The sequence below is a fragment of the Colossoma macropomum genome, unplaced genomic scaffold (genome assembly GCF_904425465.1).
Source record: "Colossoma macropomum unplaced genomic scaffold, Colossoma_macropomum, whole genome shotgun sequence".
Classification (NCBI taxonomy): Eukaryota; Metazoa; Chordata; class Actinopteri; order Characiformes; family Serrasalmidae; genus Colossoma; species Colossoma macropomum.
The window spans coordinates 39,401,754-39,418,687 of NW_023494789.1; the positions used below are offsets into that span (position 1 = coordinate 39,401,754).

The 16,934-nt window shown below is 38.1% G+C and overlaps 1 protein-coding gene across 1 annotated transcript; it reads right to left on the bottom strand.

The window, feature by feature from the left end:
- Positions 1 to 315: 315 nt before the first annotated feature.
- Positions 316 to 10,585, bottom strand: LOC118807646 (adenosine receptor A1-like). The gene is made up of 3 exons (XM_036569682.1): positions 10,574 to 10,585; positions 1,115 to 1,437; positions 316 to 886 (listed from the first exon to the last, which is right to left on the bottom strand). Exons 1-3 carry the CDS (start codon positions 10,583 to 10,585, stop codon positions 316 to 318), a joined length of 906 nt encoding a protein of 301 aa, XP_036425575.1.
- Positions 10,586 to 16,934: the final 6,349 nt, after the last annotated feature.

Genomic DNA, 16,934 nt, shown 5'->3' on the forward strand with positions numbered 1-16,934 from the left:
GCCTCAACTTCCCATAAATGGGGTTTGAATTTTTAAGGTAAAACAACAAATCGTTCCAACAGTGCCAAAGGTTTTCCTTTGATTGACGGAATATTTAGAGATGATTGTGATGGGTGAGAGGCTGTCAATTATAATTTTGCAAATTTGCATGGTCAGTTACAGTCTTTGTGCGTCTCACATATATCATCATTTGCTGTAGGGTTTTTACAGCACTGACCCCTGTGTAGCCTTTTAGTTTTCTGTACTGTTGTCTGTTGTTCTGGCGTTTTCTGCATTGCTGTTTGTGTTTTTGTCTGTATTATTCTGTGTGTTGTTCTATTTACTCTGCTGCTGTTCTCCGTTATGATAAACTCTTCTCCACAGCTTCCGACACGCCTCTTTTATCTTGGGGATCCTAAACGCATAAACTACAGGATTAATTGCTGAATTAGTATGACACAGGAGGACACCTATGTCAAGAGCAACAGAGGGCACCTCAATATGTGGACCATACAATCTTAAAGTGACCATGAGGAACAGAGGGAGCCAACAGACAACAAAGAGAACCAAGACCAGAACCAGTGAAGCAGCCAGTCTGTGTTCTTTTTGGTAATATGTGCTGGACTTGGCAGCCACACCTATATTTGCTCTTAACTGCCTTCGAGTGGTCAGGAAGATGTAACAATACAAGCCTGTCATGAGAGCCAATGGAGGAAGGTATAAGCTGAAGAATGTGAAGTAAACTAGATATGAATAGGAGATAACAGTAAAGAATCTGCATTCAGTACTGTCTGCTCTCAAAGGGTTGTGCCATCCAAACATGGGGATAAAACTCAGCAATGCAGCAGTGAACCAGCAGAGTGCAACCACGATCCAAGAGCGTTTTTTAGAGACTGTAGACTTATACCTGGGAAAGAAATAAATAGTATCAGTTTCTTTGTTCTGATTCTTAAATAGTTTAAAAAGATTAAGAAGGGGCTAACAGATCAGTTTCACAACATAATTTCAAAGAAACACCACAGAACACCATTGCTCAAGTTGTCAGGGTGTAGCACAGCACAAAACTGAAATATGATGTTATTTATCTACAGGATGGTTATAGCTCCTTCAGCTATGAGGGTAAAAAACTACTCACGTCAGAGGGATGCGCACACGGAGAAAACGGTCCACTGCAATGGCCAGGAGTAAAGCGACAGAGGCCACCTCTAGCATTATGATGATACAGCACATGAAAAGGCAGCCATAAAAGGGGATCTTCATATGGATGTCCACAAGCACAGCCATGGGGATGACCACAGACCCCACCAGGAAATCAGCCACAGCAAGAGACACAATGAAGCCGAAGGTGGGCTTCCTGAGGACTCCACATGTCCACACTGCCCAGATCACCAGCGCATTGCCCAGACAACATGCTACAGCAATGATCGTCTCAAAAGGCAAGAAGACCACACAGCACTGCTACCCATTGGAAGAGAAAAAGATCAACCAGTGATGATGGAGTGTAAGAAGCTGGCTGTGACTAGACTTCCCTGTGAGCTCTGATAAAAACTTCCATGTTCCTGTGTTTTATGTTAACTTGTTACACAATGCAAAACCACAGCAGCATTGTGAAACATGCCTCAGTCTATTAAAGCACATCCTCTAAATAGTTATTATTGCAACAGCAGCAGCAGCCACTGTTTAATTTTAGTAAAATTCCATTTTATCTTTATTGCTCTTTTTTATCAGTTCTTTTTCTGTATTCAAATATACAGTAAAACATCCTGTCTTCTCACCAGTGATTATTTTGGCACAACAATGCAGCTGACCAGATAGGTCATGACAGGTCCCTTCACTTTTGCCGCCACAGTATGAAGAATTTAATATATGTATTGAAAATAATTGGACCGTGACACATTTTGCTGTTTTGCCTCTTTAGTCCAGAACACTGGATTTAAAATTAAACATTGACTCTGAAATTAAAGTGCTGAATACACATTCCTGGGGAAGTTACTCTGAGAATCCATGATGAATGAAGAATTTCCCCAGCTGCAACGGCAATGACTGATTACTTCATGGAAATCACATTAGTCACTACTTCTAAGTAACTGTCTGAAACCCACACATATATCTAGAGCAAGTAGAACTTAGAAGAGAACAAAACTATTTTTTAGTACTTAGTAACAGCCTTTCACAGTAAACAGGATTTAAAAGGCCTGTCACTGTCCTTGCCTTTACCCTGAATCAGACAGAGAAAGTTATGCTGATTAAAATTATTTGTTGATGCTATTAAAAAAAGAAAGAAAAACCTAGAAATGCATCAGTAGAAACAGTCCAAAAACTACCTCAAAATAACCTCTTTATGAATAAAAGGTAAATCTTCCAGAGCTGACTATAAATTAAAATTGAGCCTGGCCTAATCAGGTGAGGTCAGATTCATATAGCGTGATTAGATAATTAAACAGTTTGTTGAGTTTATGGTGCAAGGTCAGGCATGGAGGATCTATATAGAGAACTAGAGCAGCAACTGTCCAACAGGTAAATATGGATGCCTTTTTGCAAAGCAGATCAGGACTCACACACATGCAGCCCTTATTGCTCTCTCTTTTTGCAAATCTCTCCCTCCGGCATTTTAAAATTCTTTATGAACAAATGGTGAATCTTCCAGAGCTGTTGGTGAATGAAAATTGAGTCTGGCCTGATCAGATGAGGTCAGTTTCATATAGTATAATAAGATAATTAAACAGTTTGTTCAGTTTATGGCACAAGGCCAGGCATGGATGATCTACATAGAGAATATTTATGTTTTAAAGGGCCCGTATCATAGAGAGCTGAATTGTCCTCACTGTTATATAGATTGAAGGCTTTTATAGTAAATAAACACTGATAAAGTTTCGAAAAGTACTGTTCACTCCCCAGACTATGCAATCTATATATGGAAACTAAGCTGCAAAAAAAAGCCTGATATTGACTCATGAATTCATTGTTTTTGGGATGTCACGGAAATCAATGCATATACATATACACACATATTCGGCTTACAGCAGTTTAGATACACCTATTCATGCTGAGATTATAATGATTTTCAACCTGGACTGCTTTTGAATGAGGCACAATACAGCACAGCCACCTATTCATTTACATAAATGAGTCTTAAAGATACAGTAACAAAACAGCCTGTTTATAAGGGATAAAGAGAGGTTGGAAAATGGTCATATTAAATTAATTCTGACTATTTTTGGTACATAAAAACACGTAATTCAGTGTTTCAGTGCTCAGGGCAAGTAATCATAATAGAAAAATGCAGGATTTGAACCCTTCAAATGCTTAGAGACATCAGTAATGTAAGTAACTAATGTGATTTAAGAATGTATACACTAATGTTTAGCATTACTTAATTACAGGACAAAGTAATGATATTGCTGTTGTTGTTTATTAAATAGTGATGATGTGAAAATGATGAAGAAGTCTCCGCTGACACCGTCTAATATAAGATGTTTATTACAAAGTAAAACAGTATCATATCAAGCACTATGAAGTACCTGAGAGGGGATCCGTGCCAATTCTAAAGTGTTCCCCTCCAGAACAATATATGCAGCTGCTTATATAGGGTGCTTGTTGTTGAAAAAGGGAACAGAACATATGGTCCTTTTTAAAATGATCTCATCTATCTGGAACTAGAGAAGAAGGGAAAGGGGCCCATTCCCTATGGGAGCTTTGGACCAGGGGCCCCCTAACTTAAACATTCCAAACCTGCAAAAACAGAACACATGGAACTCCTAGATACTATAACATCAACTTATACTGAAAGTTAAGAGTGTTTTTGCCTTCTTCTGTAAAGCTACTATTTTAAAGATACTACATATTCCCCCTTCGAGACTTCTGCAAAGTCTCAAAAAACAAAAAAGTAACACATACATGTTTGCAGTTGTAACAAAATAACAGTTCCTCCTACACATGCTTCCTACAGCGCAACCTTAGCAATACAACAACTTTCTGGAGTGTGAGAGCAAAAAAACCTGTCAGGCAGCTATCTTTCCTGAAATATCCATCAAACAATTTAGACAGGAAAAATTCTCTCACAGTCCCTCTGCCTTAGGCGACCACATTGAGTACTCCAGCCCAATTTAAAAAGGAGGAATTTTGACAAATCGTGTAGGGATATGACTTAAGCAAATACATATGGAAACCTCAGAAAATAAAATCAAAACATTGTCCACATTCAGGCTGGTTGACCCATCAGACCTCCCAATGGACCTTTCCCTGCCTAGCACCAATATCCCTACGCACCGAAAAAAGAAAAAACATCTGAGGTCCCAATGTACCCCATAACAGAAAACATCAGTCTTCAAGCAATTTAAAACAAAGAAAGTGTTATAAATTTAAGTACTACTCATGCAGTAAACAACTCAAACACTCAATCCTACTATTATGTCTTACTAAGATTATCACTATCTTATAAATGTCCTCTATCAATATCACAAATTACAATATAATAGAACAAAATCCAATGCTATGCAAATATATATGAGAAGACATAAAAATATATCACACTGCAGCTCCTCAGCAGCGTCGACTCTCAGTGTAGTGTCAATGATGTGTTGACTCTGGGCATTGTATCACCGTGTCCTTATTCAAAGTCCTCCAGTCCATTCTTATTGTCCATGCACATCTGGGTCCCTGAACATCCAACCACCCTTACAGTGGTCTTCCCCCAACATCGTTCTTGAAAGAAAGAAAAGAAAACCACCAACCAGTATCTTTTGCAAAAACAACAGATGCAAATTGAAACATCAAATACAGATTAACACCTTATAAGTAAATGTGAAATTCACAGTATCATACTTTCACATTACTCCAAGTTAGAAATCACATTTTTCCATTTCCCCCTGCAATCAACCCACTCTATAGTAAGAGACTACTAAATACCAAAATGATAACAGAAATAAATGTCAAGACTATAATAAGAGTAGATATTCAAAATGGATATTTCTCCATCAGTTCACCTTCTATCACCACTTCCTCGTCACCGTCTGTATCAGTCCTATGTAGTAATGGCATCTGAACTTGATCACCAGGCATCACAACTCCAACCCATCTCAATATCATAGCCTTCACAAAGGTTAACAACAATGTACAGAAACAGAACATCACACTCGATGATAAGAACTGCTACCATAATCTGAACCTAAAGTGAACAACACTGCTCCCAATGGTCCTAATTTCTCCTGCAACCAAGCATTCACAGACCATCCAGCTCCTTCTGATGGGCCAAACACATCCCTTATATGCTTCAATGCATCTATGACACTAGTCATATTATCAGAACTATCAGGAATCAAAGTATAACAGGCATCCCCAGTTAAGTTCAAAGACACATAGGCCACCTTGTTTAGCCAAGAGATAATCAAGAGCCATATCATGTTTCAGCAATGTCAGTCTATGACTCTTTTGAGTGTTTGACAAGTATTCAAAACCTCTTATAGTCTCATTTGCAAAACCCTGTAGGGTGTAGGTAATATTATCAATGTGATCTGCCAAAAAATGTCACATCATACCATGGAAACAATCCTATACCCCACTTCTCTCCTAGACTTATCCTCCAATGATAGGACTCCAGATTATGAAATTGTGCCAGTTCCCTTTTCTTCCTACTTCCAGAAATCAGACTGAACCTCATCAGATACCTTTCCCTTCTGGACAGTAAAAACCTCCTATGGAAGCTTCAACGTTGCCATATAACAGTATCCTATCCACCCATACGGTCTGCTGATTGCTGCTGATATAACAGCCACGATAATGCATAAGATTGACATTTAGCACTTAATGGTTCTGGTACCTCTCTAAAATTAAAGGCCATGTGCCTGGTGTTGGAACTTACACCACACATGGACAATTCAGTTTCCTAACTGATCTTACAGAATGAGTTAACTGCTGGAACCATAAGTTCCTACCTGCCCATGGGTCTGCGATTTGTAACACCGAGGAATCAAATCCATATGCCCTCCACTTAGTTCTCTCTTCTGTAATACATGATACTGGTCAGTCATGTGTTCTGGTGTCCACTCAAAGTCAAAAAAACTCATCATCCATGTCTAAAATAGTCCTCTGAGCTGTCACAGATAAATCTGCATCATTCTCTTCCACCATCTGTTCTCTAGGTTCAAAAATCTCATTACTACTATTCACACTAAGTTCTATCTTTAACACAGGTTTCTGGGTTGTATTTACTACTTCTTTAAAGTTCAAAGATGTCATATCAGGTATCTGTGTCACATTTACAAATTTCGTAGGTGACAAAGGTAGAAATTGTCACCATCCCTGTAGTAGCATTCATCCCCTTCAAAGTCATAGCTAAAGTAATAACATCCTCGATACAATATTCACCCTTGGAGTGGTTGCTGTGGTGAATCGTTCCTGAACCCTTGTAGCAATCATGAAAACTCCAGTAGAACTCGAATCTTTTATCATAACTGCTACCTTACGGGTTGTATAACCCTCTCTCCACACATTTTCTTCTGGCTCTCTTGAGCCTTCAACATCTGCTCTCTGTAAACGTGGCGCCTCTTCCCTTGGCGCTTTGACACAATGCGATAAATGATACCACGTTGGAGACCCTTTAACCTGGACCGCAGTTCCAGTACTGCGAACAACTTCAAATGGTCCTTCACGGCGTTTGTTATACCACTTCCTTCTAAACACCTTCACGAACACCTTGTCTCCAGGTTGCACTGTGCTCCTCTTTTGCTCCTCGAGCCTCGCCTGCACTTCCTCTTTTCTTTGTCTTCAGCAACTTACATACTCCTTGTAATCTTTCTCCTAACTTCCCCCCTGCAACATGAGCTAACCCTTGTGCCTCCTGAATCATCAGACCTCAATCCGTGTCAGCACTGACCATCTGCTTCCTCTCCTCTCTCTCTCTCTCTCTCTCTATACATGCACATTTCTCTTTTTCTCTCTTTCTTTCTGTCTTTCTGTCTCCTTCTCTGTCTTTCTGTCTTTCTCCTCTTTTTCCCCCTCTTTCTGTTATTCTTCTCTTTTTCTGTCTTCTTCTCTCTATCTTTTTTATTTCTCCCTCTTTCTCCTCTTTTCTTTCTCTTTCTCCCCTCCAATTCTCACACACCATAGGTGGATAAAAGAAGAAACAGATCAGAATTAAATATCAAATTAACCCACTAAGTATTTTTAACAACACAATAAGCAATTCAATATGATTCACGCACATTATCTGCCAACAGTTAGGTCATTTTTATCTACAACAAATGTTTTCCTCCTTTAAACACCCAGTTATCATCAATAAAGAAATTTCAGTTTATTTCACACTTATAACACCTTATTAAATTTTTCTTTACCCATGCACACAAAATATCCTCACTGGTCTCTCCACCTCTCTTCAAAATCATAAACGTCCTTCTTGGGGGCTCATATTATTTACCCCTACAAAAGTCCCCTCGAAAGAGGCTCACAAATCTTATCAAAGTCCCCTCAAAAGAGGCTTATAAGTTTTATGTAAATTCATAAAGTCCTCTTTTCTGAGGCTCATAAGTCTTATCAGATCCAAAAATGTCCCCCAAAGAAAAGGCTCATAAGTTTTAACAAAATCAAAAAAACGTCCTCTCGAAGGGGCTCATACGCTTTTACATATTATTATTATACATTCGTAAAGCCATTCACTCAGCTGGAACATAGCCAAGACAAGCGACACACACACACACACACACACACACACACCCACACACACACACACACACACACACACACACACACACACAAACAGACAGACCAGCTTCGCGCACACACAGCAAGGGGGGGCCAATCCCCCTCACACAGAAACACACAGCAAGCTCAGAGAACACAGAAGACACAAACGACATTCACTCATAAATACTCAAAGTCGACTCGTTCATACTTATCCTATAGCATGCTTTTTCCTGCCGCTCCTTTTTCTCTTTTTCTTCTAAATTTATGCTACCTTTATGAGGTGTGAATATTCAATAAAAAGCTGCTTCAGACACTGTTTGTCAGCTAGTGTTCGAGTGGGAACTTTACAATTGAATTTTCCATTCCACACCTCCAGTTCCTTAGAACTGACCCGAAATTCACCTAGTGATTTTCCAGGATTTTAGGCCTGTCTAAAACCGCCTTCCAGAGGGCTTTGGTCCAAATCTGTGGCTTCTTTCTCTTTAACTCATATCTTCTCTATTTTCTTTAACCTCTCTTATTTCTTTTTTTCTTGCCTCTTTTTTCACATTGATCTAATTTCCCATTAATCTAATTTCCCAGGGCCCTGGGCTGTTACTTTTCACTTTTTTTCCCTTTTTAACCTAATCTCACTATTTCTTTAAGCCAACTTTCCTGCAGTCTGCAATCCTGTTTGTGACGCCAAATTCTTGTTGTTTATTAAATAGCGATAATGTGAAGATGAAGTCTCCGCTGACACTGTCTTGCCTGTATAAGATGTTTATTACAAAGTAAAACAGTATCATATCAAGCACTATGAAGTAACTGAGAGGGGGTCTGTGCCAATTCTGAAGTGTTCCCCTCCAGAACAATATATGCAGCTGCTTATATAGGGTGCTTGTTGTTGAAAAAGGGAACAGAACATATGGTCCTTTTTAAAATGATCTCATCTATCTGGAACTAGAGAAGAAGGGAAAGGGGCCCATTCCCTATGGGAGCTTTGGACCAGGGGCCTCCTAACTTAAACATTCCAAACCTGCAAAAACAGAACACATGGAACTCCTAGATACTACAACATCAACTTATACTGAAAGTTAAGAGTGTTTTTGCCTTCTTCTGTAAAGCTACTATTTTAAAGATACTACACATGTTACTTAACACGGTACCCCCAGCACTGGTCAAACGCTTGTTAAGAGAACCAATTAATTACAGCTCTTTTTGCACATAGTATCCCCTTTTCAGAAGACTATAAGTAACTGAATTAATTGACATTCATTCAATTACTCATTGTTTATTTAAATTTAAAGTAAAGGCTGTAGTACTTGAACACAAATCTTTTGCAGTTGTGACTACTTGGAAACTGCAACATACAGATATCAGCAGAATTAGAGTATCTTGCTATTGATCTTCTGTAAGTCTTTACAGTTTCTGTTTCTTTTGGGGGCTTTTTGCCTTTAACCTTGTTGTCAGTCAGTAAACTGCATGCTCTGTGGGTCTCAAGTTAGGTGACTTGTCAAATGATGAATATTCCACATTTTGCTGCTGAAAAAAACCTGCAGATGCTTTAGCAGCATGTTTTAGGTCACTGTACTGTGGTGGAGCACCGTCCAATAGGCTTTCAAACATTTAGTTGGATCTGCACAGTTTAAATTCTTCTGTTCATTTCATAATACATTCTGCTGCTGCTGTCAGTGCCCACATCACATCAGTAAGGACTGATCCACTGATAGCCGTACATGGTCATGGCACCATGTTTCAAAGAGGAGGTGATTTCATTCTCTTTGTGATTAAAGGTTTTCTGTGGTCTTCTGTGCTCTGTCTGGTTGCCTTTTATAGCTACTATTGCTCACTATTGGGCTGTTGCTTCATGGCAATGTGTCAAACAGTTGTTATATTGATATATTGATTTAATGATGTTTTTAGCCTCATGAAGGCCTCCTTTACTAGACTTCTATATCACCTCAAAAACATAGCATATTTCAGAGAGTTTATGACTTTACAAGATCATGAGAAACTCATTCATGTGTATATCTCCAGCAGGCTAGATTATTGTAATGTAATTTTATGCGAGGATGTAAGTTTTCAGTTATGAATATGCAGATCTCACAACCCTTAGCCAGCTTGACTGCAGCTTTTAAGGCTTAGGCTTTCTCCCCAATCACATCAGCAAGGATTCTGATTGGTCAGCAGTTCTCACAGGATTGTTGTTGGTTAAGCAGGTACAGCCGTGAAGAAAGAGACAGTGGAAGTGAGAAAGAGAGAGAGAGACACAAACACAAACATACCAAAAAATCTTCTGGGCCACAAAACACAGGCCTGGGTCTTAATTCATATAAAAATAATTTAAATTGTTGTCAGAATATTGGCAAGAAAAATCACAATTAGATGTTTTACCTAATACATCTAATAAGGCAATTAGACAATTGGATCTGAAATGAAAAATATGACTCTGAAATTAAAATACAGAATATAAGCTTTAATCTGAGAGCATTTATATTGATATTGGGTGAGCCATGAAGGAATTACAGATATGTTTATACATATTCTGCTAATTTCAGAAGACTAGAAGTAATTAGATGAATTAACACAATTTTAATTAAATTAAACACAATTTTTAATGCAATTATTAATTAGGACTTTTGCAGTCAATGACTGTCTGAAGGGACCCACAGATGCCACCAAACACTGAGTATCTTCCCTAGTGAAAATCTGCCAGACCTGAAATGCAGCTGTTTTCACTCCCTGCTTCTTTTGGGTTTTTTTGTGTCTGTATTCTTTGTGTTCAGCCTTCCTGAGATCTTCACATAAGAATTTGTGTTTTGTTACATACATCACAGGTTATACGCTGGCAACAGTAATTCTTGTGTAGGTTGTGGGGTTAAGTAAGGTCAATTTAAACGTCACGCTTCCCTTCGGCTCCCAAGCCGAACAGAACTCCAACTCCCATGATGCCTCTGACTCCCACATGACTCCTAACCAGAGTCTTGTGACTTACCCACGTTCCCAATCACCCGAATACTGATTGTTTGCACCTGTGTCCCAACCTATTTAGACTCACATGTTGTTCAGTTCTCTGCCGAGTTTTGTCTAGCCATCTAGCATTATGAAGCGTTCATTGTCTGTTTGATTTCTTGTGTTTTGACCTTTGCTTGTTTGTTACTCTGAGTTTTTGCCTCTCCCTTTTGTACTCTGTTTTGCCGGTTTTGGATTTTGCTTCTTTATTCGACTACGTCTCTTGGTATGCCCCTCTACTACTTCTGTTTTTTGCTGTTGCTGACCTGGACTGTTTTTGACTACCATTATTAAAAACGCTCATCTAAATCTGCGAGTGTCTGATTTCTGTCCAGTCTTGACATTAAAAGTATGAGGCGGATTTCTTCACAGCATGTTATGAGGGCAGTTGAGGATGGAGTGTATGCTTAGGTAGTTGTGCCAATCTGGGCTCCTGAAATTACTTTAAAAAAGGCAAGGAAAAAATTTGTAACTAGGTTATATTTTTATAATAAAACAACAAATCATTCCAACAGTGGCAAAGGTTTGGACGTGGACATTTGGAGCCCTCAGACAGCCCATGTTCTGCTTCATTGTGTTCCTCGCTGTGGCTGATTTCCTGGTGGGGTCTGTAGTCATCCCCATGGCTGTGCTTGTGGACATTTGTTTGAATACCTCCTTTTATGGCTGCCTTTTCATGTGCTGTATCATCATAATGCTAGAGGTGGCCTCTGTCGCTTTACTCCTGGCCATTGCAGTGGACTGTTTTCTCCGTGTGCGCATCCCTCTGACGTGAGTAGTTTTTTACCCTCATAGCTGAAGGAGCTATAACCATCCTGCAGATAAAAAACTTCAGATTTTGATTAGTACTGTGACCGTGTGATAGCTATTTGTAGAACAATGTGGTGATCTATGGTGTTTCTTTTATCAAGTAACACTATGTTGAATACTCCACCTAATGAACTATTTAAGAAGCAGAACCTGTTATAAGTCTACAGTTTCTAAAAAGTGCTCTTGGATTGTGGGGGCACTCTGCTGGGTCACTGCTGCATTGCATGAGTTTTATCTTCATGTTTGGATGGCACAACTCTTTGGGTGAAGACAGAATTCAATGCAGCTTCTTAATTGTTATTTCCACTTCTTATGTAATAAACTTTATTTTCTTTAGCTTATACTATTATTGAGGTGCCATTTGGTTGCCATTAACATAGGTGTCTTCCTGTCTTATTGCTAATTCAGCAATAATACAGACAGAAACACAAACACACTGGTTCAAAAACTAGCAGGACAAAAGACAACAGTACAGAAAACAGAAGTGCTATGCAGCAGTCAGTCTTGTAAAAACCTACAGAAACTGATGACACATACGAGATGCACAAAGCCTGTAACTGACCGTTTGTAAAATTATGATTGACGCACCTCTCAGCCATCATGTCATCTCTAAATGATCCTTCCTCTGTCCATCAAAGGAAAACCTTCTGCACTGTTGAAAGGATTTGTTGTTTTATCATTGAAATGTAAGTTATAAAAAAAAATGTTCCTTGCTTTTTTAAGTCATTTCAGGAGCCCAGATTGGCACAACTATGTAAGTATTAACTCCATCATCAAGTTGCCCTCAGGCTGGGATTACTCATAACATGCTGTGAAGAAATTACCTTATACGTTTAAGTTGACCTGACTACACCCCACAACCTACACAAGAACTACTGTTGCCAATATTTCAATGTGAAACCTGTGATGTATTTAACAAAACACAAATTCTTTTGTGCAGATCTCAGGAAGTCTGTACACCAAGAACACAGACGCAAAAAACAGCAGCATTTCATGTCTGGCAGAGTTTCACCAGGGAAGATACTCAGTGTGTGGTGTTGTCTATGGGTCTCTTCAGACAGACACGGCAAAAGTACTAAACAGTTTAATTTAAGATTCTATTATTTCATCTAATTACTTCTAGTCTTCTGAAATGAACGGAATATGCATAAAAACATCTGTAATTTCTTAATGGTTCACCCAACATTCATATATATACTCTTAGTTTATATCTTACATTCTGTATTTTACTTTCAGAGTCATTGCTTTATGTTAAATCCAGTAGTCTAATTGTCTTTATCAGATGTAAATTAATTACATTCTGGGGAAATATTAGGTAAAATATCTAACTGCAATTTTTAATTCAATTCAATTTCTATATGATCATGAAGCTTTGCTCGGCACATGATCTGCCATGGATATACCTGCCCATACGACCAGCAGAGATAAATTTTTTCAGTCGTGGGTTTCCTGGTGATATTAGTGTGTATTCACCATTTGTCCTGCTGCATCACACGTAGCTCTTTTCCGACATAGTGCTGGTGCCAGTGACAGCATCTCGAACTGTTCTGCGCTTTTCCACGACAAACACACTTGTTCTCGGCTGGCAAAAACATGGTTTACGAGAGGTTGTGTTAGGGGTGTATTTATGTGGGGTGTTTTACCAGCACACTTGCTAACTGTTTACAGGAGCTTTTGTCTCGGGTTAGATTATTTGTGCCCATACACTGTACAAGATGTAGGATTCTATAAAACCACACTGGCGCTGTGAAACAGGCTTCAATCTCACTATGAAAGGAAAACCACTCAACTCTGAATGGTTCATAAACACTAAACAAAACTCAATACACAAGGCAGGTGTTGAGGATTAAAAATCACATTTGAATGAGGGTCTTTGTTACCCTGAAAAAGATGCTCAGCTGTAATATGAGGTCTTTCTTAAAGTGAGCAGAACATATTTATTTATAGTCCAGTTCCTGATTTTGGTAGAGAACAGCGCTTACATGATCTAGACTGTGTGCCTGTACAGCAGGGGGCACTCTTGACATGTCTGAAGATTGCAACAGCTGCAAAAGTAAATCTCCCACAGGTGAATAATCCCTATGAAGAGCAGATTAAGACTGACCACTGTAAGATTTGCCACTGTAGCCTTAAATATCAGTTCATCTTGTTTCCTCCTTTGTGACCATTTTAACTCAATATTTTAACCGAGCATAGGTTAAAATAACTAGGTTATAACAATTCCTTTCACATTTACCTTCCACTGTATGAAGCAGGACTGAAAGATTCATTATTTTTATATTGACATTGAGATTATTTTATCCTACATTATCAACTGTGGTTGTCTTAACAAGTGAAGAAATATAACATGAACATCAATTTATAAAAAAATAATTTCAGTTGTAGCCAGAATATTGAAAAGAAAAAGTGTAAACATATTTTACCCAAATCATTCAACCCTAAAATGAAGAATGTAATTAATTTACATCTAATGAAAGTAAATGGACTGCTGAATATGAAATGAAACAATGAGACTGAAATTAAAATACAGCATGTAAGTTTTAATCTGAGAATATTATTATTGATATTTGTTGAATCACGAAGGACTAACAGATGTTTTTTTATACATATTCTACTAATTTCCAAAGACCATAAGTAACTGGATGATTTAACACAATGTTAAATAAACTTTTGCAGTCAACAATAGATTTATGATTTAACAATAGATGTTTTTTTTCACATAAGAATTTGTTTTTTGTTAAATACATCACAGGATGCACAGTGAAATACTGGCAACAGTAATTCTTGTGTAGGTTGTGTAAGACAACTAAAAGCAGCTTTCTTCACAGCACGTTTTATGTCATCCCAGCTTGAGGGCAACTTGATGATGGGGTGAAGACGGTTGTTGGGGGCTCCTAAAATGACTTAATTGCTTAAAAAAAATAAGAAAGGCAGGGAAAAAAGGAGATATGTTTATAGCTTAAAAAGGTAACATGCCTGAGTTAAAATTTCTTTCACATTTAAAAAAAGTAAAAAAAAAAAGTGTTAAAAGAACAACAAATAACAGTTGATGCATCAGTGGTTATTGTTCTGTTCTGTTATTGTTCTTACAATTTGATGTTGAAATGTGAAATTTGAAGCCTGTCAGGTTACTTTTCTTTTAGGATAAACTAACAATTTTTTTCAATAGTGTTCCTTTGTTTGATGGAGGAAGGAAGTTTAGAGACGATGGTGGAGAGGTGTGTCAATCATGACTTTGCAAAATGGTCTTTATGCATCTTATAGACAGTGCCCTCCTCAAATGTTGGCAGCCCTGGTAATCATGAGCAAAATGAGCTCTAGAAAATATTCTTAATTCCTTATTGTTTTTGGTCTTTCATTCAAAATATAAGCAAAAATCTATCCTTTATTTAAGGTGTCATGATTGAAAGAAAAAAATAAACCTTCATTGAAATCTAACTGAAGTATACTCCCATATTTATCTATTTAACCTCACCCGAGCCATCAGAAACACTTAAATGGTCAGGAAATCACCAAGAAATAACAATGAAGCAGAAGGTGGGCTGCCTGAGGGCTCCATATGACCACACTGCCCAGATCACCAGCACATTGTCCAGCCAACATGTTACAGCAATGATCACAAGAGGCAAGAAGAAGAAGGACCACACAGCACTGCTACCCATTGGAAGAGAAAGAGATCAGCCAGTACATGTGGTGATGATCAGGGATGCCACTAGAAGTTCATGGACAGGGAGGCAAAGCCTGTACCAGGGGGGTCTCCAAAGAATAGCCCCAAAATGTTTATAATACACCTTTTAGAATAGCCAAAGCTAGAAAATGTCAAGTACATCAGCCATTCAGTATATCAAAAAACTGATATTTGGTCACATTGACACACAGTAGATCTGTCTCTTTGTAGTTTGTTTGAAGCACAGAGCTAATATAACAAACACTATATCCATCCACTTACTACAGGCACAGGTCAAGCAAAGGTACTGAAGTTAAGCAATGTTCTCTCCTCTCTCTTAGATACACTGCAAGGTCCTAAATATATTACTCAAACACACAGATGACAGATCAGTTCCATCTCAGTTGGAGTGTGATTTTGCTCTGTAGGCATGTTTAACAAGCTAGGTGACAGAATTTTTTGGTCATGGTGACAAATATTGTATTTCCTCAGTTAAGTTAAAATAAATTCATATTAATTTTAACCAAAAGCCAAAAACATTTCCTCCCTCGTTTTCTTCTTGATCACTAACCTCCATCAGATCTGCTTCTTCAGTCCTGTCAGTCTCCTTCAGCTTCCTTCTTCCCCTCTCTTCCTGTCTTAAGTAATATATAAGTTTCATTAAACTCACCTTTGGAAGAAGTTAAGGAAATAATTATAAATCAATTACATTTTTTTTGTTTTAACTGGTAAAAATCTTTTCATTTGACTGGCCTTCGACAGAGCTGCCGCCGCCTCTTAATTTCCATCTACAGTTTTAGGAATTGAGGGAATTGAGGTATATAAAACTACGTTATGATGACCTATTCACACTAAGCTGAATCAGCTTTTTGTTGAATTTTCCATTCCACCTTTAATGCTGTAGCCATTACATTCAGGTGCCTCACAGCGGGAAAATTCACAACGTACAAGCTCTAATATGATTAGTTGAATGTTACGTTAGTCAATCTCTGGTAGAACTGCAGAGGCAGCGCTGCAATAGAGCAGCAGCAGTGCCTCCCCAGGTCACGCCCCGCTATTACAGAAGATTGTGAATGAAAATAAACTATAGATGATTTGGACTTGTATTGTACATTTACTTAGGAAGTGGGGAGCTCAATAACATTGGCCTAGCAAATAAAATATGTTCATGCGCAGTCAATATCGCAGTGTCTTCCAGCTAAGTAGTATATTTGCAATTTTACAGATTAATAAGCTGTTTCAAGTTGTTTTGCCTCTTTCCTTTAAACACTGCATTTACTATCTGTAGGGATTCGGTTCTGTTCTACAGAGGTGGAAAGTAACAAATTATATTTACTCTCATTACTGTACTTCAGTACATTTTCCTTGTGAAGGTATTTTAGGAGCAAAATAAAATCATAGTATCTCTACATTTACTTTACATCATTAATTTCTAACAAATAATTCACTTCTTTTCTTTTTGCCCAGTTAAATTTAAATGATTCAGTTCTGAAAGCCAATCAAAACAGAGCAGCTTTGAAAACACTTCAGTCCTGAGGAGTTCAGAGGCAACAAGTTTACTGGAGAAAGCAATAGGCTAACAATGTTACCATCACACATGAGGAATATACTTTATCTAAATTGTCATCTTCATTCATTTCAAATGAACTAAAGAAAATGATGTTATCATCAGCCTCCAAATGTTCCTCCGGAAAGCTGCCAAAATTCCCCACCTCAGCCTGAGCAGCTGACCAGCTAGCTAATCTTAGCTAAACAAGTAATGTGTTTATTAATTTCTTCTTATATTGTTTTACAATAAAATTAAACA